Genomic DNA, 19259 nt, shown 5'->3' with positions numbered 1-19259 from the left:
CTGTGTCCAGTTTATTTCTGTGAGATAGCCACTCTTTAGGAAACCCCTGACCTGGAAAGAATTCAGGCTGAAGTGTGTTGGTTAGGTGAGATAATCAGGAGGCAATTTAACAAAACAGATGAAGTAGCGAAGCTGCGTATTACTTACAGGTACCAGAGAGGAGAGGGAAGCAGACCTCGGGAGGAGTGGGAGTGAGTGGAGAGCAGGAGAGAAAGGGAGTGAGGGACCTCTGGGCCAAGGCCTTTACTGGGGTCTCTCATCTTTGCTCCTATCCCTTTGGCTACTCTTTCTTTCTTTTTTGCAGATTTGGCTTCTCTTTACTCCCCCATCCACACAGTCAAACATGACTACATAGCTCCCAAGGTTTTGTGTAATGGATCCAGAGACTCACTCTCTGGGTACTAATGACAATCCCCAAAACCTGGCAGGACGAATCTGACTGATCTAGGTAGGGTCTGTGTTACCCAGCACAAACGTCAGTGATTCACTCTGTGGATGGGGAAGAGGGATGGCCGAGGAAATGCCCAGAGAGACAGGATTGCTGCTCAGAAGCTAGAAAGACAGCCCAGATGTGCTACAACAAAAAAACGGGAACTGATGTAGTGAGTTGTGGTATTGTATTCTGCTTCATGTGTCATAAGCTTCCTTAGAGGACTTACTTAACATATTTTATTATTAATAATAAAATATTCATTTACTAATTGGGAGTCTACTTTTTGCTAGCCACTGTGCATTTTTTCTTGTCTACACATAAACTAATCCTCACAACTCCATAGGGTGGATTTAATTATTTTCCCTTTAGAAATTAGGAAACTGGAGGTCTACAAGAGTAAGTAATTTTCTAATGTGTCCAAAATCACACTTTGGTCTGGCTCCAGAGTGCATGCTTTTGGCCACAGGTTAATTATAAGTAGACATGAGGAATTGTTGCCAGTGTCCAATCTAAGATCCTGAAGAGACAGAGAAAACTGAGTTTGACCAGTTTGGCAGCAAACTTTAATTACAAGAAAATAAAGGAAAAAACATAAAAAAGAAAATAAAGGGACTCTGAATACAATCTTTGCCTTGTGGAGATAATTTACATAAATTAAGACTGCTAGAGATTCCTTTCCTGGGCTATATTTTGTTAACAGAAATTTCTCAGCAAATTTGGGTAGAAACAGATGTGATCTGTGCATATTAGGAGAAGAAAGATTTATCTGAAGTTGTCTCTCAGATATTAGGCAAAAAGGAGTGAAACATAAAACACTCTGAGCTCCTACAGTCAAAGAGAGGTTCAATAATGTCATGCAAGAAGGGCCTGGGCGTCAGTAATTTTCTAAACTGGCAGATGGGTTTCTAATTTGGATGCCAATGAAGAAGTGACTTTTCCTCACTGTCATACTCCTCATTACACAATGGAACAGAAAACAGCATAGGTGGCACATATGAATTGAAACTGGTCTGCATATCAACAAAGAAGGAAGTACTTTTTTAATTTTTTTACCAAATTTTAATTTTTATTGCTTATTTTTCAGAATAAACAATGTTTAATAATGTAATAGGCATTTATCCTTGGTTCTAGGTGATTTAGCACAGCTACCCTCTTCATTTTAAAGCATTCATGTTCTATCCTCAGTCACCTCAGAAAGCCCCATCCCAATGCACATCAGTTTGGAAACTGTTGTGTGAGACCACTGAACACGTCTATGCTTACCAAGTGACCATCTACTAAGGGACCTTTTATGTGCACAGAACCATAACATATATCACTTTCTCCTGCCATCAAGGAGTGAAGCATCTCTGAAATACCAGATTCCTCACAGCAGCCTTCACGTCCTTGTTCCTCAGGCTGTAGATGATGGGGTTCAGCATGGGAGTCAACACTACATAGAAAAGGGAGATGAGCTTGTCTGAAACGTCCTGCTTGTCTGCCCCCAGGGGGTCCTTGGATTTGGGCTTTGCATACATGAAAAGAATAGTGCCATAAAAAATGACCACCACAGTAAGATGAGCAGAGCAGGTGGAGAAGGCCTTTTTCCTCCCCTCAGCTGAGGGGATCTTTAAGATGGTGGTGAGTATGAAGATGTAGGAGATAAAGATGAACAGAACTGGGAGGCCCAGGAAGATCACATTGGCCACCCCCATGCTGATCACATTGATGGAGATGTCAGCACAGGCCAACTTCAGAACTGCCAGGATCTCACAGGTAAAATGATTAATGATGTTGTCCCCACAGAAGGGTAACTGTACCGCAAGTGAGATCTGTACCAAAGAGTTGGTTCCACCAGCCACCCAAGAGCCAGCAGCCATGGGCACATAAGCAGACTTGTTCATGACCACGGGGTACCTAAGGGGGTTGCAGATAGCGACATAGCGATCAAATGCCATCATACCCAAGAGCACGCATTCTGTGGCTCCCATGGCAAAGGAGAGGAACATCTGCACAGCACATGCTGAGAAGGAGATGGTTTTCTTGGGAGTGAGGAAGCCGTCCAGGACCAGAGGAATGGAAGAGGTTGTGTAGCAAATGTCCAGGAAAGAGAGGTTCCCCAGGAAAAAGTACATGGGCGTGTGCAGGTGGGAGGTGAGGGCAGTCACCAGAATGAGGACCCCATTGCCCAGCAAGATCACCAAGTACATCAGGAGAATGAGCACAAAGAAAGTCTTCTCCAGCCTTGGCTGATCTGACAGCCCCATCAAGACAAATTCCGCGCCAGCAGATTCGTTGGCCACTTCCATTGTAATTCTGACTTCCCCTCTTAGGCCAACTGAAGATAGCAAACACATGTTTATAAAGACAGTATACAATGGAGTTTACAATGACATGTTTCTAGGCCTGATAATTAAATTTACCCTTTGAGATGCCTACTTGTAATGTGAGAATCTAAGGCAGTAGTTCTCAAACTTCCTAAAGCTGTGACCCTTTAGTACAGTTCTTGTGGGTCATGACCCAAAGGTGTAGAACTGCTGATCTAAGAGATAAAATTCATTGCCTACAGAGGCTACATGGGGTATATCAGGTCAAAAGGAAAAAAAGTAGACCCTGGAAGTCTAATGAAACTCTGTTACATGAAAGCATTTTAGTTAGATCAATAGTGTTAGCACACCAGAAGGGGGGCCATATGTGAATGATTCTACAGAAGGACCATAAAAGAAGAACATGGAGGGTCCCTGCTGCAAATGCCATCACTAAGCAGGAAAGTGGGCCCCTCTGCCAGTCCTCCTGTTCTTGAATTGCAGACGGTCACACTCAGTGATGCTGGCCACTGACACCATCTCATTTACCTGGCCCTAATTCGGTGCTTATATGCATATAATAACTTTCTGATAATAATTTAGCTCCATAGGGAATCCTAAGCAGAGAGAATGCGATAAGCAGAGGTCAGGAGATTAGGGTCTGGTGAGCATTTATATTTGTTACTTGATTCCTGGTTTGTATTTCATTTCTGAGTTTGGCTGTTGACCTCCCTTAGTTGCACTGTTAGGAGGGAGTTTCTGGGCAATAGATCACAGAGACCCCAACAGAAGTGATTCCATATCCCCTTCCCACACCGCTGCTTTTGTCCACAGTACTGCAGTTTCCACAGTTGGCTCCAGACTCCTGAAGAGGCAGAGATAGAATCCAAGGACTAGTGTCCCTCATGCCCCCAATGGAACATTATGACTGGATTCTGAGCTCTGGGAGCTGTTTTATGTCATAACCCCCGGGCCCTTCTATGTCTGAGTTGACTATTTATCCACTGCAATGCCATAGTAATGCTTTTTCTAAGAAAAGCTGACAATTTTCCCTAGTCTCAGAGAGGTTGCTCAAAGGAGGCAGAAAATGTCATGTAGAACTATAGATCCAGTACATTAGAGACAACCTCAAGCCTTGACTTCTCATGTTAAAGATGAGGAAACTGAAATTCAGAGAGGAACTCAGAGAGGACCACAACAAGGATAGATCCAGGTGGTTCCTCACCTTCTGTCCAGGGCTCCTTCCCTCATCACCGTGATTATATCCTTGCCCCTCCATTTGTGCCAGACCAAGTCCACTAAGGAGTAAAGAACTAAGAGGTCTTGGTCATCTTCACTTTCCCTAAGACACTCATGAAAAGTAGAGGTGTCACCTTTTTCTCTAAGAGATCTACCTTAAGGGGGGGAGTGCAGTGAAATCCCTGAGCTCCATGCATTGCATCTGTGACAATTACCCTATTGCTGGTTGGAGAAGATTGGGTAAGAGAAACTGGGCACAATTTGAAGCTATCCTCATACAAATATCAGAGGAGATAACTGTGACAATCACAAGTATTTGGGGGAAAATATCTGTTTTAAAGATATTAATACTATGGACTGGAGAATCTAAGATTTGGCAAGAATGCTGTAAAGTAACTGGTCTTGCCTCCTCCCCCTCCACTCTGTGAATGCTCTCCACAAAACACAATTTTCCTCTCTCTCCTTTAAACACCTTGAAGAAGCTCACATCTCCCATTTCATTGCTGGACAGTGTTAATTGCTAGAAAGGTTTCACTACATTGAGCAGAAACATCCTTCTTCTAATGTCATCCCCCACTCCAGCCCCACTGTGCCCCATCCCCACACTGACCTAGTCTCCCAGAACATGCTCGCTCCCTTTCCCCTCTGGAAGACCTTCAGAGATATGGAAGCTATGACCAAGGTGCCACTCACAACTGCCTTTGCTCTTCTCTCCACCTACCTGATGAAGGTTTGGCCAGCGTGGAGATGAGTCCATGATGGTGGCAGGCACTCACCCAGAGAGAAGATCTCTTGACAGGGAGGGTGCTGGAAGGCCTCCAGGCTTGGGAGGTGATTGTTTCAATTGTCCACAGCCACTGTCCCCAGCCTAGCCCTGTCTGTTGGGGCCACACACAGAAACACACACAGAAATACAAGTCCTGCTTAGCTGTCTCTCAAGTCTAAGCAGCACTTTCAGATTTCACAGGAAGGGAAAGGAAACTTATGATTGGCCGCACATGGAGGGGCTCTACCTACTCACTGTCCTGGGCTGCTCCAGGCCTGGTGAGGTAAAAAGGGAAGGAGCCCTCCAGGACTGTGCGCAGCCTGATGCTCAGGGAAGGCACCGTGAGCTCTTTGCGCCTCACCCTGCTCTCCAGAGGTCCTATCAAGGAGCCATGGAGCAGTTTAGAGCTCTGGTTGTTCAGGGGCTGGTTTTAATCCCAGAAGCAATTTAAAGTTTGATGAAAGGCCTCAGGAGTTCAGGGCCTGTGTCCCACAAACCCAATGCAGGCAGTTCTGTGTAAATTTTAACTCTCACAACAGAAGAAAGTTCTTTAGCTTAGAAAGTTCCCAACCTGTCCTTGCTGACCTTTTGGGAAGTAGAGGCAATAACTAAATTCTGACTGTGCTTTGACCATAATATTATGTCTGTCTGTGAGGGCTCTGCCACTTGTCTTTGAAAAGCTAAGTGTCAAAACAAGAGGGAAAAGGTTTGCCTTGGCCAAGACAGATACGTGGATCATCCTTCCAGGCCTTCCTTGCAGCCTCTCAGCATGTATCCACAGCTGACCAGACCTGGTTCCTGCCCTTAAAATCAGGGAGCTGCAATGGGCCACCACCAGGCACTGGAAAAAGAGCAGAAATTACAAAGGCAGGGCCTCTGACCTCCAGAAAGATTTTGATGACAGCTACACTCTGTGAGATATTTTCCAAGTGCCCCTAACTTGTATGGGAGCCAGGGAGCAGAGACAAGTCAGAGGAGGAAGGGCATGTGGGGGCCAATGTGGGAGACATTGTAGGAGAAGACATTATAGGGCTTAGGGATAGATCTGAGATAAAGAGCAAGGTGGACCAAGGACAGGATTTTAAAACTAAGAGCGAGACACAAAACAAAAAATAATCAGAGGAAAGAGGAAGAAGAAATTATTTAGCTAGTACAGGGGACTGGGGACTGAAGTGTTTTTTAACATTCTTTCAACTACCTCCTCATTCTGTGTCTATCCACAGTTACTGAGGATAAAGAGATAAGAAATCTTTTGTGTGGGTGGCCCCTGCGGCTCAAGGAGTAGGGCGCTGGCCCCATATACCAGAGGTGGTGGGTTCAAACCTGGCCCTGACCAAAAAAAACCCTGCAAAAGTAAAAATAAAATTAGAAAAAAAATGAAAATCATAAAAAAAAAAGAAAGAAAGAAAAGAAATCTTTTGTGTAGGTTGGGTATGGTGGTTCAAGCCTGTAATCCCAGCACTGCACTTTGAATGGCTGAAGCAGAAAGACTGCTTGACACCGTGAGTTCAAGATCAGCCTGAGCAATATAGTGAGACACCCCATCTCTACAAAAAAACAAAAAATTAGTCAAGCTTGATGGTGCATCGCTTCTCGGCCTTTTGGCTAAGATCAAGTGTGTGAAGCATGATGGTGCATGCCTGTAGTCGTAGACTGAAGCTTGAGCCCAGGCGTCCCAGGATGCAGTCAGCTGGGATGCTATGCTGTGATGACTTAAATCTGGGCATCAGAACAAAGTGCTGTCTCAAGAAAAAAAAAAAGGCTTCTATTTATGGATTTCTTCTCTGGTAAGTTGTGATTCTCTGAGTCTTCCTGTCTGTCTCTCAAGTTTCAGAGAAAGTGATTTTCCCTATGACTTCACATCTCTCTAACATATACAAGAAGATTTGGGGGTTTTTTTTGTTGTTGTTGTTCAGCTTCTCACTTGTTAGAATGGAGTGACAACTTCCAAGATCCCTAAATGCCAGACCAGAAACTGGAAGTCCCTCTTTACATTCTTAAAAATTATTGAGCATTCCAAGGGGGCAGAAGCAAGATGGCTGACTGGAGCCAGCTTTCCACAGAGGCTCCCGTCCAGAAGGAGAGTTAAAGGACAGAAGTTTAGCAAGTAACCTGGTGGATTAGAGCTGAGCCAAGAGAGAAGGTTGAAGAACGCACATCAACCCTGCTAAGGCGAGATGCAACCCCAAGGATACAAACAAAAGGTACAAAATCCATGGCCAAGCAGATGGGAGTCCCCTCCCCCATGAGAATGTCTTGCAGTACTCCATACAAATAAGCGAGCAGAGTTCAAAGATCCTCCCATTTTATCCCACGTGAGAGACTGTCTGAAAACTGGACCTACTTCCCCTACTAGGGTAACATGGCACTCTCCTGCCAGGCATAAAACTGTATAAAGCTGTATATGTTCTCTACCTGCAATTCTGAACTCCCAGCACTCCCCTCCACTCTCACTCCGAGGTCTGGGGGCCTGTCCCCCAAGAGTCCAGATTCTTGGGTATTTTCTCAAGAGGTGTGGACAGGGCATGGACTGCTGTTGGTCAGTGCTGATTCTGTGGCACAGGAGTAAGGAGAGGATGGTCAGCTGAGAGGGAACCATACAGGAGTGGTGGTGCCCTGAGGCACAGAGCAGCAGCCACAGTGGCAACAATAGCACTCACCCCCCTGGATATTCTGGAGTCACACCAGCTGTCTCTCTGGGCAACCAGAGGAGGCTGGGCATCTTCTCTGGTGGCAGCCACTGGTGGAACAGATCTGGTACGGAAATGCAGGCCCTGTGAGTAAAGGGTCTGCCTGAGGGGGTACCGGCTGGGTGGAGCGGGGACTAGAATACACACGCAGAGATGGCAACTCCCAGGGTGGGGCTGTCCCAGAGGACCACTTTACTGAGCCTAAGATGCACCCGACCCTCAGGGCATCATAGCTGAGACAAAGGTGGGCAGGCAGAGTCTAGAACTGACACCTAACCATGCCACCCCAATACAAACTGCAACCAAGACTGGGCAGCAGCACAGACTGGGACTGAATCACAGTTTTTGTGAATACAAACAGTGTCTGATCTGCAGGGGAGTATAGCCAGGACAGAAACAAATTCTGCAAAGTTGTTCTGTTCTGTCAGCAACACCAATCAGGGACAGGGCTGAAACTGAATGAACTTCCCCAGCCTCCATTAAGCACCCGAGGTTGTCTGGCCTCACCTCCCCCTGCTGGATAATGGCAGAGAGCAGTGGCCTGGATGAAAAGACATAGATCTCCCTGTGATTCAGGCAGGCGCAAACCCCTGGAGTATCTGCTCATTGAAGGGAACTGGGTCACAGCCCTGTGGAGTTATCAGGGACTGGGTGTGACAGAGGTGCAAGGTGGGGAAGGAGGCATCAATCTTCCCAGACTAAGCTATTTGCTGGGTGGGTCCTCCTGACCTCACGGAGCACCAGAGCGAGTCATACTTGAGTTGCCAGCAGACCCCTGTGATTTAGTTGCTGGAGACCTTTTGAACTCTCCCACCTGAGATAGGTGCTGACTGAGACAATTGATTTGGACCTCTTAAACTGGGCCAATCACCTGAGGACTATCCAAGTGGTATCCTGGGTGTGTGATTGTGGGAAGGTTTGATTTTCCTTTTCCAATTGTTGCCTGTGGGGTGCAGGGTGACATAATTGTTGGTATTTCTCCACAGCTGAGACTTAAACTCAGAGTAACTGATTCACTAGGGTAGGACAGAAACCAGCTGAAAACAAGACAGAGCCACTTAGCCCCGCCACACCAAGCAGGTCCCCAGTTTCTTAGGCTGTAGCACTGTATGGGTCCTTGGGAAAGCTCTAGGGGAAAAGGTACAGGCACCAGTCCCAGCTTTTGGGCAAAGGGCTGGTTAAGCACTACTCCTGGAGTCCCCAACCCAACTTCTCTTATCTGCTCATCTAGTCAAATGGTGTAAAATAATCATGGGGCAGAATCAGTGGAAAAACTCTGGTAACATGAATAACCAAAGTAGATCAACACCCCCAAGGAAAGATATAGTGGACACAACTGAAGATCCCATTCATAAACAGATGGTCACATGTCAGTAATCAAATTCAGAATTTAGATTGCAAACAAGATTAATAGAATAGAGGAAAAGTTGGAATCAGAAATTCCAGGAGCATTTCAAAAGTTGTCTCAAGAATTCAACGTATTTAAAGACAAAAATCACCAAAGATTTTGACACATTGAGACAAGAATTTGCAGCCCTCAAAGATCTGATAAATACAGTAGAATCACTCAGTAACAGAATGGAGCAAGCAGAAGAAAGAATTTCTGACATTGAAGACAAAGCTTTTGAACACTCCCAAACTCTGAAAGAGGAAGAGAAACGGAGAGCAAAACTGGATCGTTTTCACAGAGAGCTCTGGGATAATTCGAAGAAAACTCATATTTGCCTGATAGGAATCCCTGAAAGCAACAAAGTGGCTTCACAAGGTACAGAGGCTCTTCTTCATGAAATTATGAAAGAGATTTTTCCAGACATGCCAAGAGATTCTGAAATTCAGATAGCAGACAGTTTCAGAACCCCAGCATGACTTAACCCGAATAAGACATCCCCCAGGCACATCATAATTAACTTCACTAAAGTTAATATGAAGGAGAAAATTCTGAAAGCAGCCAAATGTAAGAAAACCATAACCTACAAGGGGAAGAATATTAGAATGACTGCAGATCCCTCTGCTGAAACCTTTCAAGCTAGAAGAGGGTGGTAATCAAATTTTAATCTCCTAAAACAAAATAACTTTCAACCCACAATTCTGTACGAGGTAAACCAAGTTTCATTTATGATGGGGAAATTAGGTATTTTAATGACATTCACATGTTGAAGAAATTTGCCATAACTAAACCAGCTCTCCAGGATATTCTCAGACCTATCCTCCATAATGACCAGCCCAATCCTCCACCACAAAAGTAAACTCACTTAGAAACTTTTGATCAAATTCCAACTTCCACAGTGGTGAAATGATAAAAAATGTCCATTGGATTTTTGAAAAACTCGATACCCAAAATTCTACCAGGCTTATCAATATTCTCAATTAATGTGAATGGTTTAAATTGTTCTCTAAAGAGGCACAGGTTGGCTGATTGAATACAAAAATTCAGGCCAGATATCTGCTGGATACAAGAATCTCATCTTACCTTAAAGGATAAATATAGACTCAGGGTGAAGGGATGGTCATCTATATTTCAGGCAAATGGAAATCAGAAAAAAGCAGGTGTTGTAATTCTATTTGCAGACACAATAGACTTTAAACCAACAAAAGTAAGGAAGGATAAGAATGGTCACTTCGTATTTATTTATTTATTTATTTTTATTGTTGGGGATTCATTGAGGGTACAATAAGCCAGGTTATACTGACTGCAATTGTTAGGCAAAGTCCCTCTTGCAATCATGTCTTACCCCCATGGTCACTTCATATTTTTTAAGGGTAATACTCAATATGATGAGATTTCAATTATTAATATTTATCCACCCAACAAGAATGCACCTCAATTTATAAGAGAAACTCTAACAGACATGAGCAACTTGATTTCCTTCAGCTCCACAATAGTCAGAGATTTCAACACTCCTTTGGCAGTGTTGGATAGATCCTCCAATAAGAAGCTGAGCAAAGAAATTTTCGACTTAAACCTAACCATCCAACATTTGGATTTAGCAGACATCTATAGAACATTTCATCCCAACAAAACTGAATACACATACTTCTCATCAGCCCACGGAACATATTCCAAAATCAATCACATCTTAGGTCAGAAGTATAACTTCAGTAAATTCAAAGGAATAGAAATTATTCCTTGCATTTTCTCGGACCACCATGGAATAAAAGTTGAACTCGGTAACAACAGGAATCTGCACACTCATACAAAAACATGGAAGTTAAATAACCTTATGCTGAATGATAGCTGGGTCATAGATGAGATTAAGAAGGAAATTACCAAATTTATGGAACAAAATGACAATGAAGACATGAATTATCAGAACCTCTGGGATACCGCAAAGGCAGTCCTAAGAGGGAAATTTACAGCACTGCAAGCCTTCCTCAAGAGAACAGAAAGAGAGGAAGTTAACAACCTAATGGGACATCTCAAGCAACTGGAAAAGGAAGAACATTCCAACCCCAAACCCAGTAGAAGAAAAGAAATAACCAAAATTAGAGCAGAATTAAATTAAATTGAAAACAAAAGGATTATACAACAGATTGATAAATCAATAAGTTGTTTTTTTGAAAAGGTCAATAAAACAGATAAACCTTTGGCTAACCTAACCAGGAAAAAAAGAGTAAAATCTAATTTCATCAATCAGAATTGACAAAGACGAAATAACAGCAGACTCCTCAGAAATTCAAAAAATCCTTAAGGAATATTGTAAGAAACTTTATTCTCAGACATATGAAAATCTGAAGGAAATTGACCAATACTTGGAAGCACGTCACCTTCCAAGACTTAGCCAGAATCAAGTGGAAATGTTGAACAGGCATATATCAACTTCTGAAAGACCATCAACTATATAAAATCTTTCTAAAAAGAAAAGCCCAGGACTTGATGGCTTCACATCAGAATTCTACCAAACCTTTAAAGAGAAAGTAGTGCCTATATTACTCAACCTTTCCCAAAATATAGAAAAAGAAGGATACTACCCAACACATTCTATGAAGCAAACATCACCTTGATCCCCACACCAGGTAAAGACCCAATAACAAAAGAGAATTATAGACCAATATTACTAATGAACATTGTTGCAAAAATATTCAACAAGATCCTAACAAACAGAATCCGGCAACACATTAAGCAAATTATACACCAATTATGACCAAGTGGGTTTTATCCCAGGGTCTAAAGGCTGGTTCAATATATGTAAATCTATAAATATAATTCAGCACATAAGCAAATTAAAAACAAAGACCATATGGTTCTCTCAATTGATGCAGAAAAAGCTTTTTTTTTTTGTTTTTACTTTTTCGTCCATTCTTTTTCTTTTTTTTTTTTTTTATTTTTATTAAACCATAGCTGTGTACATTAGTATGATCGTGGGGCACCATACACTTGGTTCATAGATCGTTTGACACATTTTCATCACATTAGTTAACATAGCTTTTGTAGCATTTTCTTAGTTATTTTGCTAAGACCTTTACATTCCACATTTACTAGGATTCACATATACCCTTGTAAGATGCACCGCAGGTGTAATCCCATTAATCCCCCTCCTTCCCCCTTCCTCCCCCCCTCCCTATTCTTAGTTTATAACTGGGATATAGCTTTCATGTGAAGGTCCTACATTAGTTTCATAATAAGGGTGAGTACATTGGGTACTTTTTCTTCCATTCTTGAGACACTTTACTAAGAAGAATATGTTCTAGCTCCATCCATGTAAACGTGAAAGAGGTAAAGTCTCCATCTTTCTTTAAGGCTTTTGATAATATTCAGCATCCCTTCATGATCAGAACACTTAAGAAAATTGGTATAGAAGGGACATTTCTTAAACTGATAGAGGCCATCTACAGCAAACCCACAGCCAATGGAGTATTGAATGGAGTTAAACTGAAATCATTTCCACTCAGATCAGGAACCAGGCAAGGTTGCCCATTGTCTCCACTGCTCTTTAACATTGTAATGGAAGTTTTAGCCATCACAATTAGGGAACAAAAGGCAATCAAATGTATCCATATAGGGTCGGAAGAGATCAAACTTTCCCTCTTCACAGATGATATGATTGTATATCTCAAAATCACCAGAGATTCTACTACAAAACTCTCAGAAGTGATCAAGGAATTCAGCAGCTTCTCAGGTTGCAAAATCAACACTCATAAATCTGTAGCCTTTATATATACCAACAGTAGTCAAGCTGAAAAAACAGTCAAGGACTCTATTCCGTTCACAGTAGTGCCAAATACGATGAAATATTTCGGAGTTTATCTAACAAAGTACGTGAAAGATCTCTATAAAGAGAACTATGAAATTCTGAGAAAAGAAATAGCTGAAAATGTTAACAAATGGAAAAACATACCATGCTCATGGCTGGGAAGAATCAACATTGTTAAAATGTCCATACTACCGTAAGCAATGTATAATTTTAATGCAATCCCTATTAAAGCTTCACTCTCATACTTGAAAGATCTCGAAAAAATAAGACTTCATTTTATATGGAATCAGAAAAAACCTCAAATAGCCAAGACATTACTCAGAAATAAAAACAAAGCAGGAGGAATCACACTACCAGACCTCAGACTGTACTATAAATCAATAGTGATCAAAACAGCATGATACTGGCACAAAAACAGAGAGGTAGATGTCTGGAACAGAATAGAGAACCAAGAGATTAACCCACATACTTATCATTATTTGATCTTTGACAAGCGAATTAAAAACATTCAGTGGGGAAAAGATTCCCTATTTAACAAATGGTGCTGGGTGAACTGGCTGGCGACCTGTAGAGGACTGAAACTGGACCAATACCTTTCACCATTAACTAAGATAGACTCTCACTGGATTAAAGATTTAAACTTAAGACATGAAACTATAAAAATACTAGAAGAAATTGCATGGAAAACTTTTGAACCTCCTCATAAAATATTTTATGAGGAGGACCCCCTGGGCAATTGAAGCAACATAAAAAATACACTACTGGGACCTGATCAAATTAAAAAGCTTCTGCACAGGCCAACTAGACAGTAAAGCAAGCAGACAGCCCTCAGAATGAGAGAAGATATTTGCAGGTTATGTCTCCAACAAAGGTTTAATAACCAGAATCCAAGAACTCAAACGTATTAGCAAGAAAAGAACAAGTGATCCCATCTCAGGCTGGGCAAGTGACTTGAAGGGAAACTTCTCTGAAGAAGACAGGCGCACAGCCTACAGACATATGAAAAAATGCTCATCATCCTTAATCATCAGACAAATGCAAATCAAAACTACTTTGAGATATCATCTAACTCCAGTAAGATTAGTCCATATCACAAAATCCCCAAACCAAGGATGTTGGAGTGGATGTGGAGAAAAGGGAACACTTCTACACTGCTTGTAGGAATGCAAACTAATACGTTCCTTTTGGAAAGATGTTTGGAGAACACTTAGAGATCTAAAAATAGACCTGCCATTCGATCCTACAATTCCTCTAGTAGGTATATATCCAGAAGAACAAAAATCACATTATAACAAAGATATTTGTACCAGAATGTTTATTGCAGCCCAATTCATAATTGCTAAATCATGGAAGAAGCCCAAGTGCCCATCAACCCACGAATGGATTAATAAATTGTGGTATATGTATACCATGGAATATTATGCAGCCTTAAGGAAAGATGGAGACTTTACCTCTTTCATGTTTACATGGATGGATCTGGAGCATATTCTTCTTAGCAAAGTATCTCAAGAATGGAAGTAAAAGTATCCCATGTACTCAGCCCTACTATGAAACTAATTTATAGATTTTCTTTTTTCTTTTTTTTTTTATTAAATCATAACTGTATACAATGATATGATTATGGGGCATCATACACTCACTTCATAAACCATTTGACACATTTTTATCACAGTGTATAGATTTTCATATGAAAGCTATAACCCAATTATAAGCTAAGAATATGGGAAAAGGGGAAAGGGAGGGGAGGGGAGGGGAGAGGATGGGTGGAGGGAGGGTAATTGGTGGGACCACACCTACAGTGCATCTTACAAGGACACATGTGAAACTTAGTAAATGTAGAATATAAATGTCTTAACACAATAACTAAGAAAATGCCGGGAAGGCTATGTTAACAAGTCTGATGAAAAGAGGTCAAATTATATATAAAAACAGTATATGGTGCCCCATGATTGCATTAATGTACACAGCTATGATTTAATAAAAAAAATTATTGAGCATTCCAAAGAGGTTTTGTTTATATAGATTATATCTATCAATAGTCACCATATTAGAAATTAAAATTGAAAAATTATTCTTATATTTAGAATTAACAATATTAAAAAATTTTTTTGAGACGGAGTCTCACTATGTCACCCTGGGTAGAGTGCCCAGGCATCACAGCTCACAGCAACCTCAATCTCTTGGGCTTAAGCGATTCTCTTTCCTCAGCCTCCCAAGTAGGTGGGACTACAGGAGCTGCCACAATGCCCGGCTATTTTTGTTGTTGTTGTTGTCATTGTTGTTTAGCAGGCCCGAGTTGGATTCGAATCTGCCAGCCTCAGTCTATGTGGCTGGCGCCCTAGTTGCTGAGCTATAAGCACTAAGCCAGCAATAATAAATATATTACATCTTTTTTTTTTTTTTTTTTTTTTTTGTAGAGACAGAGTTTCACTTTATTGCCCTCAGTAGAGTGCCGTGGCATCACACAGCTCACAGCAACCTCCAACTCCCGGGCTTAGGCGATTCTCCTGCCTCAGCCTCCCGAGTAGCTGGGACTACAGGCGCCTGCCACAACACCTGGCTATTTTTTTGTTGCAGTTTGGCCGGGGCTGGGTTTGAACCCGCCACCCTTGGTATATGGGGCTGGCACCCTGCTCACTGAGCCACAGGCGCCACCCAATATATTACCACATAGCATAAATCACATTTGAAAAAATAACTATAATTTCCAAAACAAAATATAGGGGAAGAATAACTTTGGTTTACATTTTTCTTGCTACTTTTTTTTGTTTTTTTTTGAGACAGACTAGAGTGCCATAGTGTCAGCCTCGCTCACAGCAGTTTCAAACTCCTGGGCTCAAGTGATCTTCCTCACTCAACCTCCCAAGTAGCTGGGACAACAGATGCCCACCAAAAAGCCCAACTAATTTTTCTCATTTTTAGTAGAGACAGTTTCTCATTCTTGCTCAAACTGGTCTAGTCTCAAACTCCTCTACTAAGGGATCCTCCTGCCTCAGCCTCCCAGAGTGCTAGAATTACCAGGATGAGCCGTGGTACCAGCCCATTGTTTTTTTTTTTTTTTATTGTTGGAGATTCATTGAGGGTACAATAAACCAGGTTACATTGATTGCAATTGTTAGGTAAAGTCCCTCTTGCAATAATGTCTTGCCCCCATAAAGTGTGACACACACCAAGGCCCCACCCTCCTCCCTCTGTCCCTCTTTCCGCTTCCCCCCCATAACCTTAATTGTCATTAATTGTCCTCATATCAAAATTGAGTACATAGGATTCATGCTTCTCCATTCTTGTGATGCTTTACTAAGAATAATGTCTTCCACTTCCATCCAGGTTAATACGAAGGATGTAAAGTCTCCATTTTTTTTAATGGCTGAATAGTATTCCATGGTATACATATACCACAGCTTGTTAATCCATTCCTGGGTTTGTGGGCATTTAGGCTGTTTCCACATTTTGGCGATTGTAAATTGAGCTGCAATAAACAGTCTAGTACAAGTGTCCTTATGATAAAAAGATTTTTTTCCTTCTGAGTAGATGCCCAGTAATGGGATTGCAGGATCAAATGGGAGGTCTAGGTTGAGTGCTTTGAGGTTTCTCCATACTTCCTTCCAGAAAGGTTGTACTAGTTTGCAGTCCCACCAGCAGTGTAAAAGTGTTCCCTTCTCTCCACATCCATGCCAGCATCTGTAGTTTTGAGATTTTGTGATGTGGGCCATTCTCACTGGGGTTAGATGATATCTCAGGGTTGTTTTGATTTGCATTTCTCTAATATATAGAGATGATGAACATTTTTTCATGTGTTTGTTAGCCATTCGTCTGTCGTCTTTAGAGAAAGTTCTATTCATGTCTCTTGCCCATTGATATATGGGGTTTTTGGCTTTTTTCATGTGGATTAATTTGAGTTCTCTATAGATCCTAGTTATCAAGCTTTTGTCTGATTGAAAATATGCAAATATCCTTTCCCATTGTGTAGGTTGTCTCTTTGCTTTGGTTATTGTCTCCTTAGCTGTAACAGAAGCTTTTCAGTTTAATGAAGTCCCATTTGTTTATTTTTGTTGTTGTTGCTATTGCCCTGGCAGTCTTCTTCATGAAGTCTTTCCCCAGGCCAATATCTTCCAGTGTTTTTCCTATGCTTTCTTGGAGGATTTTTATTGTTTCATGCCTTAAATTTAAGTCCTTTATCCATCTTGAATCAATTTTTGTGAGTGGGGAAAGGTGTGGGTCCAGTTTCAGTCTTTTACATGTAGACATCAGTTCTCCCAACACCATTTATTGAATAGGGAGTCTTTCCCCCAAGGTATGTTCTTGTTTGGTTTTTCGAAGATTAGGTGGTTATAAGATGTTAGTTTCATTTCTTGGTTTTCAATTCGATTCCAAGTGTCTATGTCTCTGTTTTTGTGCCAGTACCATGCTGTCTTGACCACTATGGCTTTGTAGTACAGACTAAAATCTGGTATGCTGATGCCCCCAGCTTTATTTTTATTACTAAGAACTGCCTTAGCTATATGGGGTTTTTTCCGGTTCCATACAAAATGCAGAATCATTTTTTCCAAATCTTGAAAGTACGATGTTGGTATTTTGATAGGAATGGCATTGAATAGGTAGATTGCTTTGGGAAGTATAGACATTTTAACAATGTTGATTCTTCCCATCCATGAGCATGGTATGTTCTTCCATTTGTTAATATCCTCTGCTATTTCCTTTCTGAGGATTTCATAGTTTTCTTTATAGAGGTCCTTCACCTCCTTCGTTAGGTATATTCCTAGGTATTTCATTTCTTTGAAACTATGGTGAAGGGAGTTGTGTCCTTAATTAGCTTCTCATCTTCACTGTTATTGGTGTATACAAAGGCTACTGACTTGTGGACATTGATTTTATATCCTGAAACATTACTGTATTTTTTGATGACTTCTAGGAGTCTTGTTGTTGAGTCTTTGGGGTTCTCTAAGTATAAGATCATGTCATCAGCAAAGAGGGAGAGTTTGACCTCCTCTGCTCCCATTTGGATTCCCTTTATTTCCTTGTCTTGCCTAATTGTATTGGCTAGAACTTCCAGCACTACGTTGAACAGTAAAGGTGACAGAGGACAACCTTGTCTGGTTCCAGTTCTAAGAGGAAAAGCTTTCAGTTTTACTCCATTCAGTAAAATATTGGCTGTGGGTCTGTCATAGATAGCTTCAATCAGTTTTAGAAATGTGCCACCTATGCCTATACTCTTCAGTGTTCTAATTAGAAAAGGATGCTGGATTTTATCAAATGCTTTTTCTGCATCTATTGAGAGGATCATGTGATCTTTATTTTTGCCTCTGTTAATATGGTGGATAACGTTTATGGACTTGCGTATGTTAAACCAGCCTTGCATCCCTGGGATGAAGCCTACTTGATCATGATGAATGACTTTTTTGATGATAAACTGTAATCTATTGGCTAGGATTTTGTTGAGAATTTTTGCATCTATATTCATGAATGAGATTGGTCTGAAATTCTCCTTTTTGTTTGGGTCTTTTCCTGGTTTTGGTATCAGGTTGATGTTTGCTTCATAGAATGTGTTGGGGAAGATTCCTTCCTCAATTTTTTGGAATAATTTCTGCAGTACAGGAATAAGCTCTTCCTTGAAGGTTTGATAGAATTCTGGAGTAAAGCCATCTGGGCCAGGGCATTTTTTGGTTGGAAGATTTTTTATTGTTTCTTTGATCTGAGTGCTTGAAATTGGTCTGTTCAGGAGCTCTATTTCTTCCTGGCTGAGTCTAGGGAGAGGGTGTGATTCCAAATATTGATCCATTTCTTTCACATTGTCAAATTTCTGGGCATAGAGTTTCTGGTAGTATTCAGAGATGATCTCTTGTATCTCTGTGGGATCAGTTGTTATTTCCCCTTTATCATTTCTGATTGAGGTTACTAGAGATTTTACTTTTCTATTCCTTGTTAGTCTGGCCAATGGTTTATCTATTTTATTTATTTTTTCAAAAAACCAACTCCTTGTTTCATTAATTTTCTGAATGATTCTTTTGTTTTCAATTTCATTGATCTCTGATTTGATTTTGGATATTTCTTTTCTTCTACTGAGTTTAGGCTTAGATTGTTCTTCTTTTTCCAATTCCGTAAGATCTCTTGTGAGATTGTTGATGTGCTCTCTTTCTGTTTTTTGAATGTAGGCATCTAAAGCGATGAATTTTCCTCTCAAAACTGTTTTTGCAGTATCCCACAGGTTTTGGTAGCTTGTGTCTTCATTCTTGTTATGCTCAAGGAAGTTAATGATTTCCTGTTTTATTTCTTCCTGCACCCATCTGTTATTCAACAGAAGATTGTTTAATTTCCATGCCTTTGGGTGGGGTCGAGCATTTTTGTTAGAGTTGAGTTCCACCTTTAGTGCCTTATGGTCTGAGAAGATACAAGGTAAAATTTCAATTCTTTTGATTCTGTTGATATTTGTTTTGTGTCCCAGGATATGATCAATTTTGGAGAATGTTCCATGGGGTGATGAGGAGAATGTATATTCTTTATCTTTGGGATGGAGTGTTCTATATGCGTCTATCAAGCACAGTTGTTCTAGGGTCTCATTTAAATCTCTTATTTCCTTGTTTAATTTCTGTTTAGAGGATCTGTCCAGCTCTGTAAGAGGAGTGTTAAGGTATCCTGTTATTATGGTATTATCAG

General features: G+C 41.1%; 1 protein-coding gene across 1 annotated transcript; it reads right to left on the bottom strand.

Annotated features, from left to right (window-relative positions):
- Positions 1 to 1764: 1764 nt before the first annotated feature.
- On the bottom strand, positions 1765 to 2721 carry LOC128596385 (olfactory receptor 13C7-like). The gene has a single exon (XM_053606039.1). It carries the CDS (start codon positions 2719 to 2721, stop codon positions 1765 to 1767), a length of 957 nt encoding a protein of 318 aa, XP_053462014.1.
- Positions 2722 to 19259: the final 16538 nt, after the last annotated feature.

Source organism: Nycticebus coucang, chromosome 2 (assembly GCF_027406575.1).
Source record: "Nycticebus coucang isolate mNycCou1 chromosome 2, mNycCou1.pri, whole genome shotgun sequence".
Lineage (NCBI taxonomy): Eukaryota > Metazoa > Chordata > Mammalia > Primates > Lorisidae > Nycticebus > Nycticebus coucang.
Note: the sequence above shows the minus strand (reverse complement) of the source record. Positions and strands in the feature narration are given on the sequence as shown.

Excerpts from the sequence above, each read along its gene's own strand:
- LOC128596385 (XM_053606039.1), bottom strand. The coding sequence starts at position 2,721 with ATGGAAGTGGCCAACGAATCTGCTGGCGCGGAATTTGTCTTGATGGGG.